At 40.8% G+C, this 21,130-nt stretch overlaps 1 protein-coding gene across 1 annotated transcript; it reads left to right on the forward strand.

The window, feature by feature from the left end:
• Positions 1-1,498: 1,498 nt before the first annotated feature.
• LOC139390544 (electron transfer flavoprotein-ubiquinone oxidoreductase, mitochondrial-like) lies at positions 1,499-21,126 on the forward strand. Its single transcript, XM_071137733.1, has 13 exons — positions 1,499-1,733; positions 4,078-4,230; positions 6,080-6,309; positions 10,613-10,694; positions 10,854-10,972; positions 11,538-11,615; positions 11,884-12,030; positions 12,209-12,349; positions 12,635-12,778; positions 14,199-14,367; positions 14,727-14,909; positions 15,126-15,347; positions 20,620-21,126. The coding sequence occupies exons 1-13, from the start codon at positions 1,703-1,705 to the stop codon at positions 20,781-20,783; spliced, it is 1,863 nt and encodes a 620-aa protein (XP_070993834.1). The 5' UTR covers positions 1,499-1,702; the 3' UTR covers positions 20,784-21,126.
• Positions 21,127-21,130: the final 4 nt, after the last annotated feature.

Consider the following 21,130-nt stretch of genomic DNA (forward strand, 5'->3'; position numbering starts at 1 on the left):
ACCTGCCAAGAGGAAGGATGTTAAGTGCCATGTCTTTCAATGCATGACTTTGAACACCTTTAAATTCATTTGTTATAAGAAATGTGCTATATAAATAAAGTTTGATTTGATTGATGACATTAGAAGGTGTATAATATTTCATAAACTGTAATTTTTGAGGACAAGTGCAGTTTCCCATAAATGTGTAATTAATAACTTGGGATTTTATCACTTGACATGCAAATCATAAAGTGGGAAGGATCCTATAAATCAAGACTGTAAATAAATAATGTGCCTTTGAAGATTTGTCTCTGGTAATGCAAGTATAATACAGGCTCGATTTCTAAACAAAGTCAATTCTGAATGTCAATAGATTTTTAGATTAATTCTCATCAATGACAACATTCTAGAACTGAGTTATCACTCACCTAAGTCTGGTATCCGGGGTAATCTGGTTAATGATTATATAGTTCATTAAGTGGCTCTTTCCTTGTAGAACGTTGACAGCTGTATAGAACACATTGTATTGCTAATATGCTCAAACTTAACTTAATAGATATACTCCCCGACACAGGATAAACTTTATCCCTCAAGCTGGCCCTGACCAAACCAGTAAATTGCACTTGTCCACATTGCCAGATTTAGTGGTCTTCTCCCCTTTTAATGTTCTTATGCTCATCCTTGAAAAATGCTATAAGGTCTTAAATAGACACCAAAGTCGATATACTGTACAAAAAACTATCTAGGCTGATTTATTGATCTACTGCTCTGCCAACTGGCTAGCTAAAGTGTAGTCAGTGGCTAGCGAAGACACAGAAAGGGGATGAAGAAGTTCAACACTTAATTCAAGTAATTTCAATACAGCACATGGATTCATCATGGATTGGGCACAGGTCTCTCTCTGATCGTGCTGGTGAATGATAGCTGACAATGTCGGCTAAAGATGAAGTGCAGGAAGTGCAGGAAATTTTTTGCCTTGCTGAGGTTCTCTCTGTTGCGAATAAAAATTTCAGAGTAAATTGAGGTGAATATATTGATAAAACTCACCTTGTCCAAGAGAGAATTACAAAGTTATCAAAACATCACACCAAGTTAAAACTACACAAAACACATACTACATTTGAAGTGCTTGTAAAATTCACTATGTGAAAAAATGACTGGTGGAAGATGATTAGAACCATTTATGTGTTTGACTGCAAGGTTTTATGGTTATTATTTGTCCACTGAGGAGTTCTATAGAAAGCAATAGTAATGGCATCTTTGTGTAGGCATTAGCTCAGCCATGGCTTGTTGGCCAAAGCCTATGTGGAAATAAATTGAGTTTGTCGGGTTTTTGGATAAACGCCGAAAATAAAAACTGACTGAAAACAATAAAAAACGTATTAAAAACAAAACGTATACGATTTCCTAAGCCTGCGTTAACCTCAGACCTAATCGTTGCGGTTTATCCCAAAACTTTATTTCCCCATAACTCATTTCCGGGTTTTAGATCTAAATTTACCCAGGTACCGCCTCATTTGACTCACGTGAACGTGCCAGAACATTGAGGCATATGCGCACTGTGTGGAGTTACCGACAACTTCAATGGTCTGTTATGAGACGAATTTTGTTGTCCCAACAGACTTGCATGATCATTGGGGTGGCTGAGCTGCAAGAGCCCTTTGTCAGTACCTAAAGAGGACTGCTACTAGCTAGAGAACTAGCACTAGCTGACCTTCATACGATGTTTCCAGCTAGCAGATATTCAATTCAAGGTAAGTTTGGTAGCCAGCTATTCATACGCCTGTCAGTTTCCATATTCTCTGTCTTGCCTTTTGACACTTTATATGTTCCCCTATTTTGTAAATGATAGTTATCTATAATTTGAGAGTGGCATGGACTAACATTTACTTAGTAAATACGGTTGACATTAGCTTTGTGGAATCTTGAAACGCTAGCTCCAGTCTGGCACCTTTGCCCGGTTTGCTAAGCTAGTTAGCTAAGCTAAATATAGGGCAAAGTTGAAGTCAAACACTGTTATAATATAGGTCACTAACGATTGTCCTTTGGTCAGCCAATGTTAGTTTAGTACGTGCAGAAATACATTAAGTATTTTGTACGTTAACTAATATTGAACTAAAGTAATATTATTAGTTATGCACTTTCAAAAGTAATTGGCTGACTATCTTAGCTAACTAGCTAGCTAGCTTGACCGTGAGTGTCAATATTGACAGTTGTGACGTCTCATGCCGTCAATCTACTGACAAGCCAAGGCACGAATCATTGTTTGTCTCGGGAAAGATAGCAGTATTTGTTGACTGCTATAGGTGATAACTTAACTGGCTGATACCAGTACTCTTTTGCTGACAATCTCATGACCTAAATGGACGTGGATTACATGCCTATTGACAATTGCACATCAGTGGCGGTTGGTGCCGTTCAAAATTAGGGAGAACAAAATAAGTATATGGCCTTATTTCTATTACAGATGACTGTCATTCATATACTGTACCATTCACCCAGCTCAATCTAACATAGATGGGTTTACGCTTCTACGGGATACTAAAATTTGCCCTATACCCATCATGAGGTTGCGACAACCTAGCCTACAAATGAAAGTTAATAATGTAGGTGCACAGTTCAAGAGACAAATTGGATTAATCAAGATGACAGTGAAACTTACAATACCGACCTTGCACACTCTTGCCTGCATCAAGCTGATCAAGGGTGTAATCATTAGTCAAAAATCAGAGTTTGTATTGGACAAATTCCTCCCTGTTTCATTCCATTTAAGAAACGTTTTGCAACAGAATCAGCAGAATGAATTCCCCCCAGATCACCTGCACACACAGTTCACTCATAGCAGCCACAAAGCATGCATCAACATCACTTTGCGCGTTGTTTAATTCCTTCTCACATTTACGTGCTCTTCTCCTCTCACCTTTTCCCTTTGCTTGTGGACTTCAGTGCACAACACAACTGCAGTCTGACCAGGCGCAAAAACCTCTCTAAGCCAAACCTTCATACCATAACCGCTACTTAGCCTACATCGATGTTACCATATTAACAGCTAACATGTAGTAAACCCACAAACCAGGTGTACAATCATGCAGTACAGTTTACAGCAAGTAGTTTAGCAGTTACACCGGCGGACCCCAATGGCAATAAATTAATAAAACCGAAAGTTTTCCTTAACTTGGAAGAGTTGCAGTGGTGGATAGCCTTAGCCTACTAGCTAACATAAATAACATTCCTCTCTTTTTCAGTCAGGTTGTTGAGTAGGCTAAATTAGCTGCATAAGCGAAGTAAGTGAAAGGCAAACTAAGAAGAGAAGAAATATAACAAAATATAGCTCTGCTGCTTCATTAATTTTTGAAGAAATTCATTTGTTCAACTGTTAAGCTATTGTCTTTCTCTCTCTTTGAGTCAACTACTCACCGCATTATATGCACTGCAGCGTTCGCTCTCACATCAGTTCATACCTCAATATCTATAATAGGTTGGAGGACGTCCCCCGGAAATCGATTATAATTACTGTGTAAGTCTATGGAAAAGGGATGTGAACCATGAGCCTCCTGGATTTTGTATTGAAGTCAATGTACAATGGGAAATAGCTGCCCACCATGGTATAACCCTAGAGGCTGTTGAGGCTACTGTAGAACTTACTTGCAAAACAGTTTTAATCAGTTATTTGGTGACATGAATATATTTACTATAGTTTTATCTAAGGATCACTTTTGTTTTTAAAGTTTCACTGTTTTTAATGAAATCTGCAGAGTAGGATGGTCCTCCCCTACCTCCTGATAAACCTCCACTGCTACAGACGCCCATACAAATCTCATAGGCTGCTACACAGAAGAATAATGACACGTTCAGTTGCAATGTATTGTACAGCGTAACAGTTCTGCTGTATGACCACAATAAAACTTCCATAATGACTTGAGTCATCAAGATAGCTGTAAACAAAGTCATCTCTTGAGTGTCCTTTTTTACTGTCTAACTGTTTGTACTGTGCATAAGGTAACGTGTACACACTCTGAAGGTATACAGTAGGACCTCACCTTATCAGCTTCCTCGCCAGTCCATCGGCACTGACCGGATCTGCCTTGTTCTTTGCAGCCCAAAGGTGTATACGAGCATTGAAAACAGTGCAAGCGGAACATGCACCTCCACAGCACTACACGTGGAGACGGAATTGCTCATCTGCAGTGATGCCTCGCATAACGTCACACTACACAATCTTCCCCAGGGACAAAGACCCACGATGGGAAGGTACTGTGTAATTCTCACCCTTGACACACTGTCTGAAATGGAATGTGTTATATTATGCGAGACCCAAACACCTTTGTTTCCTTTGTTTTTTTTAACCTTATACCAATGTTGATAACATTTGAACTGATCTCATATGTGAGTGGGTGGGTAATATTAGATTTGTCTTCCTAAAACAAACATATTTGCAGTGTTTTCCTCTCGTGTTGGCTATACAGCCAGTTACCCACTCCTTTTCAGCCAGGTACTTTTTTACAATTCGTAAGTCAGAATAAAAGTTAGCTGAGCCCGGTCCCGCTAGAATAAACAATATGCATCTTCTAGCGATCTATTCATAGGACAGGCGCCCATCATTCAAAGTGAGCGATGACAGGGAAACACTGTTGGTTTAACAGTCTGCTGTCTGTCCCACCTCCCGGTGTGTGTGTGTTGTGTATGCTGCGGTTGAAGTCAAATTTCTTTACACTAAGGGAGAGAGAGCATGATGCTCCTTTATCTATTTGAGTCAACCTTTTGTTTACTAGTCTAACGCTCTAACCTCTAGGCTACCTGCTGCCCTCTACATTTGCAAACATTTTCTAAAAACTTGTTTTTACTGTGTCATTATGGGGTATTGTGTGTAGATTGAGAAATGTATTAAATATTTTTAGAATAAGACTAACGTAACAATGTGTAAAAAGTGAAGGGGTCTGAATACTTAATGAATGCACTGTATATAGTATTTTCAAAGATTGATTAAATCAGTAGACCTATATAAATAAAGTGTTGACAATGGAGTAATCAACTGCTGCTTTCTGCTTAGCAAAACCCATGATTAACACCTGCTTCATTTTTCAGTCATACCTTTTATTGCAGATAGCTGAGAAAATGCCTCTTAAAAGGAAGCTTGAAGCCTTTGGAAGTCGGCAGACTCTTAAAAGATTCTTTAAGAAGAATTTGTAAAACAAGTTTTTAATTTTTTATTAATGACAAACTGCAATTCAAAGAGTTGCAAACACTTAATTATTTCACTAATTTAACTGATCTCTTAACACCTATGGACCCAGAACTTATTTTTGAGCATTTGTTCTGTTTATTTTAGAGACCCATTTGAGAAAGTGCCCATCACACAATTTGAATTGAACCTTTGATTTATTTATTAAGTAAATAGCCCAAATTCTGTTTTGATTAACTATTTGAAGAACATACATAATTGTTTCAATTCATATCTTGCAGTAAAATACTTTAATATCGAAGACAGGTTAAATGTACAATATTTAAATAAGAAAAGTTACTTAGAAAATAGGCCTGATCTTCAAGGCCTAGAAAATTACATAACAATACTGAATTCATACATTTTCAGTCATTTAAATTGTAAACACAATACCTCCCTGATTGGAAACATTAGTTGTGGTAAACTTAATAAAGTATTAAATATTTTTTTGTATTTCAGATTGAATCAAGGCATTAGAATGTACCAGAGGCCACGAAAAATAGAGCTTGTTCGGCAATCCTGGGGGATCCTGGCTGTCAACTTTTTCTATTTGGCTGGCTACTCCATGTGCTTGTGGAAAATACTAGTTGTCCTTCAATGTCCATCTATGGGATGCTGTTGCAAATTAACGCTGATGTCAAAACTACAAGTTTCTACTTTCGACATTCAGATAGTACAACATACTAATATTCCAGTTGGTCTTTATGGAGGCTTGTGTAACCTTGCCCGAAACCTGAGGATTTGTGTGATCTCCCTCAAGCTAATGACTAGGCTGTAGCTCAGTGGGCTAGTACATTCTTGTGCTGCTCAGATGAACAAGGTTCCAAACCCACTTGGTGACACATACCTATTTGTGTGTGGCATTTTGTTTCTGTCCAGGTGTGGAGATGGAGCGGTTTGCTGACGAGGCTGATGTGGTGATAGTGGGAGGGGGTCCCGCGGGGCTGTCGGCAGCCATCCGGCTGAAGCAGCTGGCCAAAGAGCAGGAGAAGGAGCTGCGTGTGTGCCTGGTGGAGAAAGCGTCTCAGATCGGAGCACACACCCTCTCTGGGGCCTGCCTGGAGCCCAGCGCCCTCAACGAACTCTTCCCAGACTGGAAGGAGAGAGGGGTATGTTAGTGTCATCTCGTGTGTGTGTATAGGCCCTATACACATCTGTCTCTAGCTTCAATTGTATCTGTTAGGCTTGGGCGGTATACCATGCAATGGTTTTTCAATACTGTTGAAACTATTTCCTTTACATTTTGTTTTATAAATGTGAATATTTATAGCTACTTTAAGTAAATACCTGTAGTCAACTTCTGCAATACATTAGGAGATAAAGAAGATTGCGTTAATTAGGAGTTTTTCATTATGAAGCTTACATGTAGTCCCCAGTCACGTTGTTTGTTTACAAGCACACAATGAGAGACCGGCACCTTGAGTCACTCACTGTTGTGCAGCAGTTAGTGTGGAATTCACAGCTAGATACAGTGCATTCGGAAAGTGTTCAAACCCATTGACTTCTTTCCACATTTTGTTACGTTAGCCTTATTTATGAAATGAAATGGATAGAATAATGACAAAGCAAAACCAGGTTTTTAGAAATGTTTGCTAATGTATTAAAAATGACACTCAATTCACATTTACATACCCTTTACTTAGTACTTTGTTGAAGCACGTTTGGCAGCGATTACAGCCTTGAGTCATCTTGGGTATGATGCTACAAGCTTGGCACACCTGTATTTGGGGAGTTTCTCACATTCTTCTCTGCAGATTCTCTCAAGCTCTGTCAGGTTGGATGGGGAGCTTCGCTGCACAGTTATTTCAGGTCTCTCCAGAGATGTTTGATCAGGTTCAAGTCCGGGCTCTGGCTGGGCCACTCAAGGACATTCAGAGACCTGTCCCGAAGCCACTCCTGCATTGTCTTGGCTGTGTGCTTAGGGTCGTTGTCCTGTTGGAAGGTGAACCTTCACCCCAGTCTGAGGTCCTGAGTGCTCTGGAGCAGGTTTTTAATCAATATTCTCTCTGTACTTTGCTCTGTTCATCTTTGCCTTGATCCTCACAAGTTTCCCATTCCATGCCGCTGAAAAACATCCCCACTCCACCCATGCTTTACCGCAGGGATGGTGCCAGGTTTCTTCCAGGCGTGATGCTTGGCATTCAGGGCAAAGAGTTCAATCTTGCTTTCATCAGACCAGAGAATCTTGTTTCTCGTTGTCTGAGTCCTTCAGGTGCCTTTTGGCAAACTCCAAGCAGGCTGTCATATGCCTTTTACTGAGTAGTGGCTTCTGCCTGGCCACTCGACCATAAAGGCCTGATTGGTGGAGTTCTGCAGAGATGGTTCTCCTTCTGGAAGGTTCTCCCATCTCCACAGAGGAGCTCTGTCAGTGAACATTGGGTTCTTGGTCACCTCCCTCACCAAGGCCCTTCTCCCCGATGGCTCAGTTTGGCTGGGCGGCCAGCTCTAGGAAGAGTCTTGGTGGTTCCAAACTTCTTCCATTTAAGAATGTTGGAAGCCACTGTGTTCTTGGGGAACTTTAATGCTGCAGACATTTTACAGTATCCTTCCCCAGATCTGTGCCTCGACACAATCCTGTCTCGGAGCTCTACAGACAATTCCTTCGACTTCATGGCTTGGTTTTTGCTCTGACATGCACAGTCAACTGTGGGACCTTATATAGATAGACAGGTGTGTGTGCCTTTTGAATTGAATTTACCACAGGTGGACACCAATCAAGTTGTAGAAACATCTCAAGGGTGATCAATGGAAACAGGATACACCTGAGCTCAATTTCGTGTCTCATAGCAAAGGGTCTGAATAGTTATGTAAAAAAGGTATTTCTGTTTTTTTCATTTTTTTTATTATAAATTTGCAAACATTTCTAATAACCTGTTTTTCGCATTGTCATTATGGGGTATTGTGTGTAGATTGAGGGGGGGAATTAATACATTTTAGAATAAGGCTAATGTAACAGTGTGGAAAAAGGGAAGGGGTCTGAATACTTTACAAATGCACTGTATGTCTACAGAAATAAGACATCCTGCTTCTATTGCCTGTTTGAGTGTTTGTTTAGTAGCCTACTGATTTCCGTGAGCACCAAGCCTCACGCAACCACATGTAGGATAAACAATTTCACAAATCTGACTGTTTTTCATCTTCGTTATGCTGTAATAAAGGCTTTATATGGTTTTTCCCCCGTTAGAACAGCCTCTCTGGTATTACTTTTAATTTTGTGTTTACACTGTTTCAAATGGTCAAAAAAATGATATTATTAATAACCCTCCTTGTTATTATTACTATTATGATCATTATAATAAGTAATATCATTATTATTAGTAGTAGTAATAGACTTGTATAACCACCATCGATGGAGCTGTAGTCCTAAGAGCGCATTCTGTTTTGTCTTAATACTGTAACTTTGGCCTATGATTCATACAGTAGCCTACGTAATGAAATAATCATTAATTTGTTCAAGTCATCACACAGCATACGGGTCATTCATGATTTGAAATGCAATCAAGCATTTTAGTTTTAAAATAAAATAACCACAACATTTTTGGGAATAATTAGCTGTAAACAATAAATAAACTCTTCCATTTTGGCAGTCGCTTTCACGAATGCTTGCGACTGATTAGTCTTTGCTGTAATAAATGCTCTCCAAAAAAACACATTACAACACTTATCATTTATTTAGTGTTGACATTGTTCTAAACAGTCAAACTATATTGCTCCTTAACTTTCTTGAGCTCCAGTATTTTCCACAACTAGTCAAATGTATTCCACACACCTGACTTCCCCTTTACGTCCTGAGCAACCAGTAAACAAACATTCCCCTGTTTCGAGTTGTCCTCCGCATCCATTTTGCTGTCACGTGTTAATGTGTTCAGAGTTTGTCATAACCATTTTATTGATGTGATTATGATGTGCTATAGGTCAGGCCCTATTGGTTACGTGCATGTGATGCATGCATGTGTCATGGAAAGAGAGCAAGAGTTAAGGTAGTAGGGAATGTTTTTCCTTAACAAATGAGGGATTTCGGTAACAGAACTTTTCAGTCAGAAATGGCTGTAATTTTGTTGCCGCTTCAGCAACACGGACAGAGTGATAAACACTGTTGATGTTCTGTGGTGGCCGCTGCAGCAGGGAGAAGTGAGAAACAACAGGTTTTAGTCAGTCACTCGCTGTCTTTATTTAAAAAAAAGTGTATATACAGCGCAGCAAGTCTGAGCCCAGCCCGCACAATCAAATCAATTGCGGTCAGACTCCCTCTAGTTAGGTGTCTTAATTATTTCATCAAACCGTGCGCTTAAAGCATTAGACAAGCTCAGTACATATCGTTGATTAGATTCAAACACACAGGATGTGTGTGTGTGTGTATATATGGAAAAATACACAAAAAAAATGTTGACCAATCGATTGGTCAAAAGAACAGACAACTCTTGGTCGACCAAGATAAAAATAAATCCCTTTTTTTCCCTGGGACAGCCCTACTCTACTCGCTTGCTAATGTGTAATATTCCTTATTCTGGGTAATGGAGATGGGCAGCGATATCAATAATTAGCTGGCACGCCTTTAGGGCTATCATGGAAAACTTACTTTACTGGTGACATGCACCCAGGGCAAATTTGAATATTTCTGCAAAAACTTTGATCTATGTGCTAATATTTGGATGTTCCTTACATTATTCTGTTAGTTATAGCAGAGTTGGAGTCAGTGGGCCATAGACATTCATGAATTGAATTACACTCCTGTGGAGATGTGCCCTATCTAGTTCTATGGAGGGAGGGATAGATTTATAAATGAAATGCACTCCCGTCTGAGGGCTGCTTCAGCAGGTCCGTTGAAAATGTTCAAATGTCATCCAGAGGAAATAAGCATCTTCACACTGAGTTCACTCAGCAGGAGTTTCTTTCCACTGAGAGAGATTTCAAATGAAATTGTCCACAACTCTGCTCTCTATTATTTAAGTATTGAGCACGTCAGTCTAAGAAAGGTTGCCAGTCTATGGAAAGGTTGTGAGGGGAAATATGCAGCATAATTCACAGATACACACAGGATATGGACCTGGCATTTTCTTTTTGTTGTCTTTTTTTTTAGTCTCAGACATTACATTTAAGTAATTTAGCAGATGATCTTAACCCAAATGGCTCCTGTAAGTCACTATTGTTAAGTGCCTTGCTCGAGGGCACATCGGCAGATTTGTCGGCTCAGGGATTCGAAACAGCAACCTCTGTTACTGGCTCAACGCTCTTAAACGCTAGGCTACCTGCCGCCATACCTAACTGCAGACATAACTATCACAGACATAACGTTGAGAGTACATCACAGTCCTAGACAACACCATGATCCTGCCCAAGGGAACATCTTGCAAGCAACACATAGGCTAAAAATAAATGAAGTGTTCTGTTATTTGTGTACTCTTCTCTTAGGCACCCTTGAACACACCAGTGACCGAGGATTTGTTTAGTATTCTAACCGAGAAGTATAGAATCCCTGTCCCAATGTTGCCAGGTAAAGTCACATGCATGTTTTACAGGACATCTTTTCAAATGACAACTCTAGCTTGTCACCTGTAAGCTCTGTCCTAAACATAAAGCTATTATGGTATTAGCCTTGACTGCAGTCTGTTTTTCATTCTATTGAATTTTTTGAAAATGTTTCCCCCCACAGGTCTGCCCATGAACAACCATGGGAACTACATTGTGCGGCTGGGTCACTTTGTACATTGGTTGGGAGAGCAGGCTGAGGAGCTGGGAGTGGAGATATACCCAGGCTACGCTGCTGCTGAGGTGAGCACCGCCCACCATTCATGACAATTTCAGAAAACACAGGCCATCTTACTAATATTGGTGATAATTGGTGATAATTACCATTGACATGGTACATTGATCTTTCCTGGAACGTCAGCTTTTTCTCAGTAAACATTTACATAATTGTATGCCTTTGACCAGATCTGCCCTACCAAGCAAAAAGGCAGCTCATACCGTGGAACTGAGAAAAATGGCTATTATTTACCCTGGTTTCACAGTAACTTTATGCAGTTACTGCTAACATGACCCCCATTTTCTCCAAAACACAGTACAATAGAGGCAGGATACTTGTCCACATGATTAAGCATGTATTTAATGTAGCAAAAATGACATTAACTCATTTTCAAACAAATGAGCAGTTACTGCCTTTTTTCTTGGTAGGGCAGAGATAATAGACTGATATTTTGAGCCAGCTCCGTTTTCATGCCTGAGATCGATTTCACTGATGCGTTGACGTATCGCGACTGGCATTCATTGATCGTGTTTGCTTGAGGTGTCATTCCACTTTCAAAAGTTTGTTTTAATTTCAGATTTTGTTTTTCAGGTTTTGTTTCATGAAGATGGAAGTGTGAAAGGAATTGCCACCAATGACGTGGGCATCGCTAAGGATGGTTCGCCAAAGGTAAACTTATGCAGATTTGTGTCAATAAAATGGACTCATCACTGTACGGAAAGTCTAAGTTATTTTCATTGGACAAAGTACAAATGTTTTTCTCCTATGTATGGTCACTTTGTACAGTATAGAGTTTGACTGTAAAAACTGAGTTCTATTTTTTTTTAAACGAGGAAGAATCAGCACTGAATAGAATATAATTTGTTTTATGAAAGCGACAAGTAGCCTCATCCCTGGTGTATCAGAATAACATTCTCCTCTCAATTTGCCTCTGTAGGATGTGTTTGAGAGGGGGATGGAGCTCCATGCTAAAGTGACCCTGTTCGGAGAGGGCTGCCACGGCCACTTGGCCAAGCAGCTCTACAAGCAGTTCAACCTCAGGGAGAACTGTGAACCACAGACCTACGCCATTGGCCTGAAAGAGGTAAAATCCCAAAGCAACTGTATTTGGACCGAATAAACAAATAATCTGTTTTTAATCAGTCATACAATACAGGTCTTCATGTAGCCAAATCAGAATGTCATATTCATTACATTTTTGTCATTTAGCAGATGCTTTATGCACCACGACTTACATGAATGTTGTTTTTCTGTCTAACCAGCTGTGGGTGATTGATGAGAAGAAGTGGAGGCCGGGCAGAGTGGAGCATTCGGTGGGCTGGCCGTTGAACAGGAACACGTATGGCGGCTCCTTCCTCTACCACCTGAACGAGGGCGAGCCACTGGTGGCCTTGGGCTTTGTGGTGAGTCACGGTTATGGCAGCCATTTTGGCTCCTTGCAATGGATGTCAACTGCCAAACTACCAGCCAACGGTCTAAACACTAAGTGAAATAACATTTGTAAAACTGAGGTCAGTGTATTACAATGCACTATACTTCTACCCTTCTCTTTATCTTCATTAGGCCAACTTGGGCCTAAAGGGGCAACTTGAGATATGTGATAACTCAAACTTTTATGAAGATCATACATTGAGGTCAATGACCGATTGTATCCAAAAACGTAATGCTGTGTATTTCCCCACTTCCAGGTTGGTCTTGACTACACCAACCCCTACCTTAGCCCCTTCAGAGAGTTCCAGCGCTGGAAGCACCATCCCTTCGTTGCCAAAACCCTGGAGGGAGGTGACAGAATCGCCTACGGAGCCAGGGCGCTCAACGAGGGAGGCTATCAGGTGTGTGTGTATTTTTTTTATGTACTACTCAAAGGTATGTGTGTGGCTCTGTGCCAAGGTTTCTGTTAGCCGATAATAGCCAGCTTTTTGGTGATAAATAAAATTGCCGCCTGTAAATTGCCCGGGAGAAGAAGAAAAAAATCCCATTGCAAAATAATACTTTTTAACCTATTCATTGATGGAAATACCAGTCGATGGAAATACATTTGACTGGTCATGCTTATCGTCCTATAGGTTAAATGCATAATTATGTGGAATTAAATTAGCGCATGTACAGTATTTCTGTATCTTATTTATCACATGCGTACAGCATATAGATACAGAGCCTTTGAGCGGAAAATCTGTCAAGACAGCAGGAGAGCTGCTGCTGCAACAGCATCTCAAACAGCAAATGCACAGGCAACGGAAGCCAGGCTTCCTCAGCTCGTCACACACCACTTCGCAATGAGCTGGAGGCAGTATGCATTTTGAAAACGTATACTTAACTGTTTGAAACCTGAACGTTTTATATTATGAGGCATGTCTTACCTTGGTGGTGGTGGCAATTATTCTATATCAACTTTCTCTCATTGTCCAGAAGCCAAAGGCAAAATCCTAGTCATATTAGCAGCCCATGCTAGTTGTCGCATATTAGAGCTCCCCTGTTTCAACATTTCAAACAGGTATTTTCATCTTTGTCACATGAAACCGCTTGCATGTGTTGGTGCACTTTCACAAGGGTGTTTTCCAATGAATTGCATTATGGAACAAACATTTGCGCGTTGCCTTACTGCCTTGTGCACGTTGCTACGTTTTATGTAAAGAAATGAACAGCTTATCAAAATTTTTAAGCTAAACATTCAGATCTGTTGCATCAGACTCATTGCTTTTTAAGGTTTCTTTTTATGTAGCCAAGGGCCCACTGGTTGCATGAATTTGGGATCTATCGTCCCACAACTGTTCCAGAGTCTGTTTTGAATAGTTTCTTTCTCGAAAAGCTGACCAATACAATAGGTACACTTTTCTACTATGGGGGATAGTAGATTGACATAGGCTAGTGTTTTTGCTGTTCGTTACTCATCTTGTTGGCTGAGGAAAAGTACACGTGGAGAGTTATTCTAACATCTTCAAAATGCACATCTGAATTCGGTAAGAGGGACCACACATTGTTACATCCTTGACTTGCATATTCATTTTATAATCTAAATGGGATTTCTCTCATTCTGAGCACCATGGATGGAATCCCTAATCAGGTCCAGTAAATAAAAATGCTGCCTGTCAAATGTCCTGCGCCACATTTTTGTAACTTTAATGTGTGTCTCGGCATCAAAAATGGGAAATACGTGAATCTTAGGTTAGGTTTTCCACTGGTTCTTATTCCATGAAAGCATTTTCCCATTACATTCATGATTATAATCTTTACCGGTCTTCCTCCATCCAGTGCCTCCCTAAAGTGACATTCCCTGGGGGGATGCTTATCGGATGCAGTCCGGGCTTCATGAATGTACCAAAGATCAAAGGCACCCACACGGCCATGAAGAGCGGCATGCTGGCCGCAGAGGCCATCTTCCCCAAAGTCACAGCCGAAGACCCAGCATCTGAAACGGCAGGTAGGTTAAACCAGACCAAAACCTTTTCCTTTGATTTAAATGCTCCCTCATACACACACACACCTCTCACTGATTGTAAAGTGAAGCCAAAGGCACATTTCTACATTATAAAATATGCAATGAATACACTATTAAAGAGTGTAATTTGTTGAGACTTTTATCGCTAATGCTAATTGGGGGGGAGATATATGTTAATTGCTTCTCTCCAGTGTGTCATTTTTTAAAGTAAATTAATGGAATTTTATTTGATTAAAAAAAACACAAAGTAAATGAGCAATTTTAATTTGTGGGTGCAAGATCATCTAACATTTTACTGTCATCTGAATAGAATTATACTTTTCTGGTAATTTGTCTTCCAGGACTTCACATACCGGAGTATGAGGACAATTTGAAGAAGTCTTGGATCTGGAAAGAGCTGTACGCAGTGAGGAACATCAGGCCGTCGTTCCACAACTACTTTGGACTGTACGGGGGCATGGTCTACACTGGTGTCTTCTACTGGATACTTAGAGGGAAGGAGCCATGGACACTGAAACATGCAGGTGCAGCATATTGATGATTTGTATGACGTATTCATCAGGAAAGATGGTCCGTTTCTGTTTCGGCCAAATTGTTATTGGACAAAGCAACAACTCAGTTTTGCTATATGCACATCAAAATCATGCACTCATGCTAAGAATTGCCTCAAGGAACAAACCAATGTTTTATCTGGCCTACAACCAACTGAGGTTTGGTAACTCCCAACTCTTTTACCCTAGGCTTGGACTCAGCCCAACTGAAACCGGCTAAGGAGTGCACGCCCATCGAGTACCCCAAGCCTGATGGCAAGCTGAGCTTCGACCTGCTCTCTTCTGTGGCCCTGAGCGGTACCAACCACGAGGGGGACCAGCCCCCCCACCTCACCCTGAAGGACGACAGCATCCCTGTGGCCAACAACCTGGCCATTTACGATGGGCCTGAGCAGCGCTTCTGTCCAGCAGGTACCACTGATGCACAATTACAAATCCATCCTTAGCCCATACAACACAGGCACTTAATTTAGATCTGAAAGGGTTGGATAGGTATAAGCAATAGGTCATTATCAATAAAACGTTACAATACAGTGCAGAGCATTCAATCTTTGACAATTACGCGTAGTTTAAGGGATTGTTAAATAAATGTTATAGCTACCTAGCCAACTATTTGACTTTAATATAGTCACACCTCGAAGAGCATAGTCAGAACTACATTTCTGATTATTCCACATTTAGCTAGTACATCAGTGCTTTTTATGATCAGTAAACATGAATTGATCATGTCATTTCAGATATGTGAGGAATAGGCTATCCATTGGCATGTAGCCAGCTAAGCAAACAATGTGTCATTTAGTTGCTTCGTAGGATTAGACTTTTGAAAGGAGCTTGACATCGGCAAGTCCTCGTCTTGGTAAAGTTGTCAGTCGGGACTACTGTCATCACCACTATAGATGGCAAGCAAATCAAACAATATTTGGATATAGCCATCTAGTTTATCCCCTGAAAGTTGGCTTGTTAAGAGATGTGATCTGTTATTAGCTAGCTAGCCAATTTGACATGGTCTATCAATCAATGTAGCCTATCATGTCTGTCAGCAGCAAACGTGATTAACCCTAGAGTCATTTACGCGGCCTTGCTGAAATCAAATTAGCATAAAAACATCCCCATAAAAATCTCTGTTTTAAGCTAGAGATATCTTTTTTGCATGGGCTCAATACAACACATTGGCGGTGAAAAGTGGGAAAGCTACAGCTGTGTTTCAGACCATGAGACATCCCGAAAATCGGTTCTCTCACAAATGTCTGTAGCGTCGGAATGGTTTGGCCTAAAAACTATTATGACTCGCTTATGGAAAGGTGAGACTCTTACGAATACCTACATGTTTTGCTCTACGACCCCCACAAGCGTCACGGGACTCGTCTGAACTCGGTACCGCTGATCTGCCAACTTCTGTCTGTAGCGTCCCAACAGTTTGGGCTACACACTAATATGATCCCTCTATAGAAAGGTGACTCTCTCACGGACACGTACATGTTTGGCTCTAGGACGCCCACAAGCCTCGCCAAAAGGTAGCCCAGTACCAGTTAGAAAATGAATGGCAGTATTTATGGAAGTAGTTTAGTGGCTAAAAAAAGGGTTAAGTGTCTTTTTCTATTCCTTCGTATCTCTGATATAGGACAAACACTTTAAAACAAACTTCCCTTTGATTAATATGTTTAGCCAACTGTACAAAGTTTCTACTGGTAGCTTGCAAAGTAAACATTATCAGCTAACTGTACATCGGCAAATGTGCCCTTCTGCTGCTTGACAGGCAGATCCCACAAAGGTTGGGAAATGAACCTAAACCACTCACACTTGTCAATTATAGTTCACTTTTATTTTAAATCTCTCAAAATATCCAATTAATGGTGGCCAATATTGAGCGAGAGAGAGGCTACCCTCACGTATCTGAAATTACATGATCAATTGATGTTTACTGATCATGAAAAGCATGCAGTTAACTCAAGCCAAATGTGTGCAATTGTTTTGCATGGAATAATCAAAAATGTATAGTTCTGACTATGCTCTTCAAGAGGTGATAATATTACAACCAAATGGTTAACGTTTCCTTGAAAACAGCATGTGTTTAAGATTGCTGTGTAATACTACTGTGGTGCCTTCAGACATTGTGAGATATAATAATCTGTGCAGCGCGACTGCAATGAGAACGACCTGGACGTGCCCAATAGCTCCACCTAGGAGGTATGGAGCAAGGCCAGGGATCTCTGTGGAATTGAATATTACTGTCCACTGAAACACCTGACCCTCCATGAATAAAGCTCAAGCACGCTATTGCCGCTTCCAAGTGCTGTCATTGCCTGCACGACCAGTATGACTCAAGACATTGATATTGATCAGCACAGCCAGGTTTATTCTCTGGAAGTATCAATAAATGATCAGAGTTATATATATTTGTGAAATGGCCATCAAACCCATTACTGCTACTAAGGCAGAGATGTAATAGTATGATTGATTCGACATACAGACAACTGTTAGAAATCAGTCTTCTCCACAGATGTCTGGCCCTGAACCTGTTATTAATTGTGTTCATCTCTTTTATGGTTTTCCATACATTGTTGAACTTGACATTTTCAAATGGGTGGTAATCTGATGGATAATGAGTAGGGACACATAATGGCTGTTTGGGAGGGCTGCACTGCACACAACAATCATGATTCTGGCTGCATAGCTATATTCACAAACCTATACTATATATACAAAATTATGTAGACACCCCTTCAATTTAGTGCATACGGCTATTTCAGCCACACCCATTGCTGACCGGTGTATAAAATTGAGCACACAGCCATGCAATCGCCATAAACAAACATTGGCAGTAGAATGGCCGTCATAGGATGCCACCTTTCCAACAAGTCAGTTCATAAAATGTCTGCCCTGCTAGAGCTGCCCCAGTCAACTGTAAGTGCTGTTATTGTGAAATGGAAACATCTAGGAGCAACAACAGCTCAGCCATGAAGTGGTAGGCCACACGAGCTCACAGAACTGGACCGCAGAGTGCTGAAGTGTGTAAAAATCGTCTGTCCTCAGTTACAACACTCACTATCGAGTTCCAAACTGCCTCTGGAAGCAAAGTCAGCACAAGAACTGTTCGTCAGGAGCTTCATGAAATGGGTTTCCATGGCCGAGCAGCCGCACACAAGCCTAAGATCACCATGCGCAATGCCAACCGTCGGCTGGAGCGGTGTACAGCTTGCCGCCATTGGACTCTGGAGCAGTGGAAACGCGCTCTCTGGAGTGATGTATCACGCTTCAGCATCTGGCAGTCCAACGGATGTCCATACAGAAATGGTTTGTTGAGATCGGTGTGGAAGAACTTGGCTGGCCTGCACAGAGCCCTGACCTCAACCCCATCGAACACCTTAGGGATGAATTGGAATGCCAACTGCGAGCCAGGCCTAATCGCCCAACCTCACTAATGCTCTGGAAGAAAGTCCCTGCGACAATATTCCAACGTCAAGTGGAAAGCTTTCCCAGAAGAGTGGAGGCTGTTATAGCGAAGGGGGAACCAACTCCATAGCAATGCCCATGATTTTGGAATGAGATGTTTGAGCAGGTGTCCACATACTTTTGATCATGTTGTGTATGTAGGATCAGGAAAGTAAGGAGTGGCCTTTCTTTGCAAAACCAGGTTCATTGATAATCAAATATGAGTCACTCGAGAGCAGACCTACAGTAGTAGATAAAGGTGTTACACGGAACCCAAACCAGCTGTGCGTGTGCGCCATCGTGCATAAATTTATTTTGTCCCCCCACACCAAATGCGAGCAGGTTAAAATATCAAAAACTCTGTTAAATGTTTAATTAGGGGACAGGTTAAAAAGCATTAATGTAATTGGTTCAAAGAAGAGCCAGAAGTATACAGAATGGTGTCGTCTGCATGGAGGTGGATCAGAGAATCACCAGCAGCAAGAGCGACGACATTGACGTATACAGAGAAGAGTCTACCCGAGAATTGAACCCTGTGGCACCCCCATAGAAGACTGCCAGAGGTCCGGACAACAGGCCCTCCGATTTGACACACTGAACTCTATCAGAGAAGTAGTTGGTGAACCAGGCGAGGCAGTCATTTGAGAAACCAAGGCTGTTTACTCAGCCGATAAGAATGTGGTGATTGACAGAGTCGAAAGCCTTGGTCAGGTCGACGAATACGGCTGCACAGGATTGTCTCTTATCGATTACAGTTATGATATCGTTTAGGACCTTGAAAGGGGCTGAGGTGCACCCATGGCCAGCTCGGAAGCCAGATTGCATAGCGGAGAAGGTACGGTGGGAATCGAAATGGTCTGTGATCTGTTTTGTTAACTTGGCTTTTAGAATAGATTCAATGCATAATGTACAGACAAAGTTCTGGTAGGATGTGAATACAGTGAATATAAACCTAGGCATAGTGACATTGTCTCTAGAAACATCATTTAAACCAGGTGATGCCACTGCATATGTGGGAGGTGGAACTGAAGGGTTAGCTAAGGTATATTGAGCAGGGCTAGAGGCTCTACAGTGAAATAAGACCATCACTAAACAGAACAGCAATGGACAAGGCATATTGACATTAGGGATAGGCATGCGTAGCCAAGTGATCATAGGGGTCCAGTGAGTAGTTAAGCTGGCTGGAAACACGGTCATGTAATTGGTTCAGAGTTTATGATATTTTTAACCTGCGTGTCGTGATCACGTTTGGTGTGGGGGGACAAAATAAATGTATGCACGATGGCGTACGTGCGGTTCCGTGTTAGGGTTGTGTCAATTTGTTTTTCTTAAAGGGGTATGTAAACAATAGGCTTTAGAATACCAGCTAACTGTAAATCGCCATATTGCCATTGTTGCATCACTGGCAAGATTTTCCCCAAAAATATCTGAATCACAAAACTGTAAGACCATGAACTCTGTGCATTAATGAGCAAAATTAGCTGGTGTCGAACCAAATTAAAACATGATACATGTTTTCAAAGCTGAGAAACAGCCCTTTCAAATGATAGGGCATACAATAGCATCACATGGTGTAATCAGTCAAGAAAACACACATTTCCCACACTTCCTAATGAAGATGGAGCATATTAAGTCTTCCTTATTTTGTAAGGTTTGAAATCCGAATAGAAATACATTTACCTCTGAATGAGTTATAGCAGTTTTAGGGAACGGTCGTATTTTTGTAGAATTCTATGGAATGTCCTTTAATCAGACACTTCTGGATTGTATATTAACTACTGGTACATACCTGCACTAACACATATTACAAATGGCATTTAGTCTTACATATGCAGTATGATAATCAGACAAATTATATTAATAAATCAAGAACTTTGAGGGGAAAACGTTCTCATTACAACCTGAAAAAAGTACAAGTTACATTTGAATTAAAATACGACATAACAATAATTGGCATTTACAACTTAAATTTCTTCTGTACATACTTTACTAGCCCTATAGCCTAATACCCAAGTCAGAATGGGAAGAAATTTAAAAGCATGCAAGGGAGACTAAATCACCATTGCCAAATGAGCTACTGGGTTAAGACTAGAATCTCTTTAATGGAGTACCCCAATCTATAAAAAAGAATTGGTGAAATTGGTCCTATTTTCTATCTTTCCTGTAACAATTTAAATGTACAGTGGATGGAATACATCTTTGCTTGCTGTTTCCATTTTGAATGATGCCCTTCTTTCCCCCCTTTTACTAGGTGTATATGAGTACGTTCCCCTTGAGACTGGAGAAGGTATGAGGTTGCAGATCAACGCTCAGAACTGCGTCCACTGCAAGACCTGTGACATCAAGGACCCCAGCCAGAACATCAACTGGGTGGTGCCCGAAGGCAGTGGAGGACCAGCCTACAACGGATTGTGATTTTGATTCTCTTCGTTGAGGTGGCTGCAAAAACACATTCAGGGCTTGCAGAATACTATACTGTGTGCCTAGATATGAAACGGAATGTCACCATATTCTTTCAATATGGGAATTGTAAAATGGTTATAAAAGACAAGTGGCTTTGGTTCATGTATGGTGTCCTGAATAATGCACGTCATAAGCAGAAAGCTGCATTGACATAACTTCAAAATAGGCTAACTTAACCTACTTAAATGTATTAGCTATTGCAGGTACCATTTGCAACAGCGTATGATCTGAGAGATACTGTACATAATGTCATTAGTGGGACAAATGTATGTTGGTGAATAAATATTTGCCATGCCTCG

The sequence above is a fragment of the Oncorhynchus clarkii genome, chromosome 31 (genome assembly GCF_045791955.1).
Source record: "Oncorhynchus clarkii lewisi isolate Uvic-CL-2024 chromosome 31, UVic_Ocla_1.0, whole genome shotgun sequence".
Taxonomy (NCBI): domain Eukaryota; kingdom Metazoa; phylum Chordata; class Actinopteri; order Salmoniformes; family Salmonidae; genus Oncorhynchus; species Oncorhynchus clarkii.

What these genes read in the sequence shown, in the direction of transcription:
- LOC139390544 (XM_071137733.1), top strand. Translation starts at nt 1,703, where the DNA reads ATGTTTCCAGCTAGCAGATATTCAATTCAAG. An exon ending in TGGTGGCCTTGGGCTTTGTG is followed by an intron (nt 12,350 to 12,634) that starts GTGAGTCACGGT and finishes CCCCACTTCCAG; the next exon opens with GTTGGTCTTGACTACACCAA. An exon ending in GCAGCGCTTCTGTCCAGCAG is followed by an intron (nt 15,348 to 20,619) that starts GTACCACTGATG and finishes CCCTTTTACTAG; the next exon opens with GTGTATATGAGTACGTTCCC.